Source organism: Nicotiana attenuata, unplaced genomic scaffold (assembly GCF_001879085.1).
Source record: "Nicotiana attenuata strain UT unplaced genomic scaffold, NIATTr2, whole genome shotgun sequence".
NCBI classification, from domain to species: domain Eukaryota; kingdom Viridiplantae; phylum Streptophyta; class Magnoliopsida; order Solanales; family Solanaceae; genus Nicotiana; species Nicotiana attenuata.
The window spans coordinates 1,016,681-1,021,680 of record NW_017670303.1 but is presented as its reverse complement, the minus strand read 5'-3'; the positions used below and the strand labels follow the sequence as shown (position 1 = coordinate 1,021,680).

Genomic DNA, 5,000 nt, shown 5'->3' with positions numbered 1-5,000 from the left:
TTTCGTGTCTTTGGAATTCCTTAAGAGATTATGGATCCTTTGAGGGTACAATGTTATATGACCTATTCCATTTGTTTGCTTGAATTAGCAGGTAAATAGTTTGGGCCACCTGGATAAGAATGATAAATAATTTGGGCCTGGGCATTAAAAGATAAATAATTTGGAAATAATTGGTATAAAGTGAGATTTTTTTATCGAAGAGTAGATCTAGATGTTCATGACTTCATTTGTTGCTTTAAAAAATTGTCATTTTTTTTTATTGTTTATTCTATCATTATTTGGTCGAAGAAAATGTTCCCTTTTGATGCCACAGTAACACAGGCATTATTCCACCGGCCAAGATCCAACTTCTACCTTTGAAAAGTTAATTACCAAGAAATGTTGTACTGAAATAACAAGTACTCCTTCTTCTTTAATTAGAAGTTATGGGTTCGAACCCTGATATGAAGTCGTTTTTATTAGGGAACATTTTATCTTTTAATGTGAGATTTTTCAGTGCGAATCCGGATTGGGACCCTATTGTGGGTACCGATCACCTGGTGGGAAATCAAAAAAGAGAAATTCATTTTTTCTGAATAAACAACATATATAAGTGACACTTTGCATTACACATTCATCATTAACTCACACCAAAATGGGCAATTAAAATGTCATTTCTGATTTCTCCTTAGTACAATTCTTGGCGTGTCAATCATCCAATCTCCACTTTTTTCCTTCTTTTGCATCACAAAATGTATGTCATTAGAGACCCTTTCTCCACACTTCTCTTGCCTCCTACGCTAGTAAAAACAATGACTACCCTTCCAATTATATTAAACAAGCGTATATATATATATACACAAATTCAACTTATATTCAATGAGTTGAACTATATCTCTTATTAAATTTCAACAAATATATTAAACTATGATATCTGAACCTATAATTTCAAACGTACAATATATTTAGCGAGAAGAACTTTAAAGTGCAACTCATCAAGTTAAAATTGTGAATGCGCCTCTAACTATATTAACTCTTCAAATCCACCATAGAAAAACAAAGTAAAAACAACATCAACCAAAACAAATCTTACTATGAGTAACACTAGAAGAACCATTCTCTTTTGGTTTATCACCTTAGTCCTTGCCCTCTTTTCCATCATACTTTCCCTTTATTCCAACCACTCTTCCACAAATAGTTCCATTGAAAACACAAGTGTAGAAAGTAGTTCTGGACTTGCAATTTTACAAAGGGTTTTCAAGCAAAGTGTCCTAGAGGATTTCTTTAATATTTTCAAAGAGATTATTATTACTCGTCGCCACCACCACCATCACCATCACCACCATAGAAGAAGGAGGCATAAACCTAAATGTGACAATTCTAAATGGAACTCCAAGCTTGTATCTATATATGGCGTTTCGCGTGTTATTAGTGTTGATTTAAATGGTTGTGCAAATTTTAGCAATGTACAAAAGGCCATTGATGCTGCCCCTGATTTTAGCTCTACTAGGACACTTATACTACTCGATTCGGGAACATATAATCATCTTCAATTTTTCCTATGTTATCTTATGATGTTTCATCTTTCTTTGAAAACAACCTCTTTACCTTCTCAAGGTAGGGATAAGGTCTGCATACACATTACCCTCCCGAGACCTCACTTGTGGGATTACACTAGATTTGTTGCTATTAATGTTATATTGTGATGTGTAATGAAATTGTATAATTTAACCTATTGTAGTCAAGTTGAAAAATTTCAGCATATAAAGTTTATTAAGAACTTATTTTTGGCAGGGAGAAAGTGGTGATAAACCCTAACAAGACAAATTTGATAATACAAGGTCAAGGTTACCTTAATACTATTATCTCATGGAATGATACTGCTAATTCTACTGGTGGGACTGCCAATAGCTTTACTGTTGCTATTTATGCTTCAAATTTCATAGCATACAATATCAGCTTCCAGGTACAATATTTTTTAAAAGTAAAATAATCAATTTTTAAGTTTTTTTAATTTTGTTTTGGTGTTATGTAAATTTTATAGAGTTTGAATTATCTCTGGTTTCGATGTTGTCGATTGGATAAAACCAAGCAAGCAACATATTCGGTGTGATCCCACAAGAGCGGTTTGAGAGCTTGTACGAGGTAGAGAAGTTGTTTCTGAATGAGCCTCGACTCAAGAATATTGCCGACTGGATCTATATATATTCTTAATTTTTTTTTTTTGGGTGGTATCTGGGTCAGTGGTGCATTGGTGCACCATGACGATTCCAATTGATACCTACTAATTCCTATCAGTGTTCTTAATTTATTTTTATTTTTTATTTTGTTAAAGAATACAGCACCTAGACCTTTGCCCGGTGATGTTGGAGCACAGGCACTTGCTGTAAGAGTAGGAGGAGATCAAGCTGCATTTTATGGTTGTGGATTTTATGGGGCACAAGATACACTTAATGATGACAGAGGAAGACATTATTTTAGAGAATGCTTTATTCAAGGATCCATTGATTTTATCTTTGGAAATGGTAGATCACTCTATGAGGTATATTTTTTAAATTTGAGTAATTCAATCATAGTGTTGTTTTGTTTTATTTTGACCAAAGAGTTTTCATTCAAATTATTGATAAATTAGTTGAGTCCAGAAATACATAAAACTTGCTTATGTTCATGCTCAACTGTCGTATTAATGTAACATAAGGTGTAGCCCTCCTTACTTGTGCTTTCCTTTTGAGGATTTTTATTTTATAATCTACATAAACTCTGATTATGTGATATTAGCTTTAAAAACTGTATTAGTACTAACTATCTGACGAGTGTGGTGGGATGAATAAGATTTAATTTTTTTATCCTTAACTAAAGATGATAGAATATAAGGGTCCATCAAACTCTATAGAGAACCACGTTCTCTATCAGGTTCAACAGAACACATGCACACAGTAGTAAAAATTGACAAGAGGAATTTTACATGGAAAATTCCCAGCTCAACGGGATTAAAAACTACGACCTACCCATGTAGGATTTTAACTTCACTACTGAGCAACTTTTAGATTACAACCTATGCAACCTAGTGGCGGAGCCACATTGAAGGAAGGGGTGTCAAGCGACCCCCCTTCGTCGGAAAATTACACTATTTTGCTAGATACATCTTTTATATTATGTATATTTACTATACGTTGACTTCCTTTGACTTTTCGATGTATCTAATTATTTATATTTTGACACCGCTTGATGAAAATTCTGGATCTGCCACTGATGCAACCTAGGAATTAACCTCTTAATCCCTCACTAACTTGTAATACTCTATATATTACAAGCCACTTTGTAATAACTCTATTGCAATGACTTTACAACTCGACTAAATCTAGCCAAGACTCAAACACAAAGGTTTAAGGTTTACAAAGAGTTTCCTACCGAATACTTCTAAACAAGCTAAGTAGGAATTACAATTGAAGAGCTATTACAAAGTTATAACTCAACTAAGGACATACAATGACTTGTTGTGGAGAACTGGTCCGTAGTAGTGTCGTTCTTTGTTCTTGATGCACTTGAGAATTGATTGCTTGATGATCAATGACCGCGAGAGTGCTTGAATGAATTCTCTAAGTGAACAAGTCATTTGTTTTACCTTCCTTGATGTTAATAATACATTTGTGATATCACTTAGGATGATGTAAGCAAGGTAGGTAAAAGACACTCCCAATAAAGTTGACTGCTGCATTGTTTCTGCATTGTAGCGTGTGCAAGCAGCAACTTTACAGCTAGGGCAGTTGACTTGTACAGTTTTCTCGGGAAACGATAATTATCTGTTCTTTCTGTTGTTCCTCTGACTCTGAAGAGTTGAAGCATATTCCAAGCGGGAACCTTTCGATCTTAAGGTCTTGAGGATATGTAATTGAGTTCCTTATCTGGTTCTTGACAGTAAACAAAAACAAGATTATTGTGGTCCGTTATGAAGGTGAAACTGCGTACAATAGGTCCTTGTGATCCGATCCTTCTCCGAACCTTGCACATAGCAAGAACTTAGTGCACCGGGCTTCCTTTTGTATCACAACTCACAAGATTATTGCGGTCCAATTTGAAGGTGAAAATTTTCAGGCTAAACTAGATTTTTTAATAGAGTAACACTTTCCTGTGATTTGCTAATATGTTATGTACCAAATAAAGTAAAAATTTGATGTTTGTTGCTCGTAATCTCTTTATAGCAAAGTTAATCTATTAGGTAATTAAACTTTGACGTAGACATGATGCATTTTTTTGGGGGTCAAAACAACACGAGCTAGCCAATTTTTGGACTAGTAATTGAAACATAGGTATCATTTGCAAAGTCACTAAACAATAGTCACTATTTTATGTGGAAATAAACTCTGGACAAAAATACCCTAGCTGAAACACAAAAAGTTCCAGCATAATATGTTGGATGGAGCTCCTACTTATAAACTTCCAGCATATTATGTTGGAACTCCAGCACATTATGAAATTCCATCATATTATGCTGAAATCTCATATGTAACAAATTCGAACTCCAGCATATTATGCTGAAATTTTTCCGAATTTATAAGTTTGTGTTTGTTCAGATTTTATTTTTACATGAAAAAGGGACTAACTTTCAATTATTTTTGAAACTGCAGCTAATTTTCAATTACTAGTAATTATAAATCAGGCTCTTTCTAAATTTTCTGCAATTTTTAAGGATTGCACAATAAGTTCAATAGCAAAAGAAGGAACAAGTGGAGTTGGAGGATCAATCACAGCACAAGGAAGGAATTCAGAGACTGAGAAATCTGGATTTTCATTTGTGAATTGCAGAATTATTGGCACTGGAAAAGTGTGGCTTGGCCGAGCTTGGGGCGCTTTTGCTACTGTTGTCTTCTCCAACACTTATATGTCTGATGTGGTTTCCTCTGATGGCTGGAATGATTGGAGAGATCCTACTAAAGACCAGTAAGTGGTAATTTTAACTTTTCCAAATTCTGCATATCCCTCTTGCGTGACAACACCCCCCCCCCCCCCCCCCCCCCCCC

At 34.7% G+C, this 5,000-nt stretch overlaps 1 protein-coding gene across 1 annotated transcript in view; it reads left to right on the top strand.

The window, feature by feature from the left end:
• The first annotated feature begins 1,043 nt into the window (after positions 1–1,043).
• Positions 1,044–5,000, top strand: part of LOC109237510 (probable pectinesterase 15) — a 4,997-nt gene continuing 1,040 nt past the window's right edge. Inside the window, exons 1-4 of the mRNA XM_019403823.1 lie at positions 1,044–1,519; positions 1,771–1,945; positions 2,315–2,521; positions 4,670–4,920. Coding sequence (XP_019259368.1) covers positions 1,074–1,519; positions 1,771–1,945; positions 2,315–2,521; positions 4,670–4,920 — 1,079 coding nt within the window. The 5' untranslated portion in view covers positions 1,044–1,073. The remainder of the gene's footprint in view (positions 1,520–1,770; positions 1,946–2,314; positions 2,522–4,669; positions 4,921–5,000) is intronic.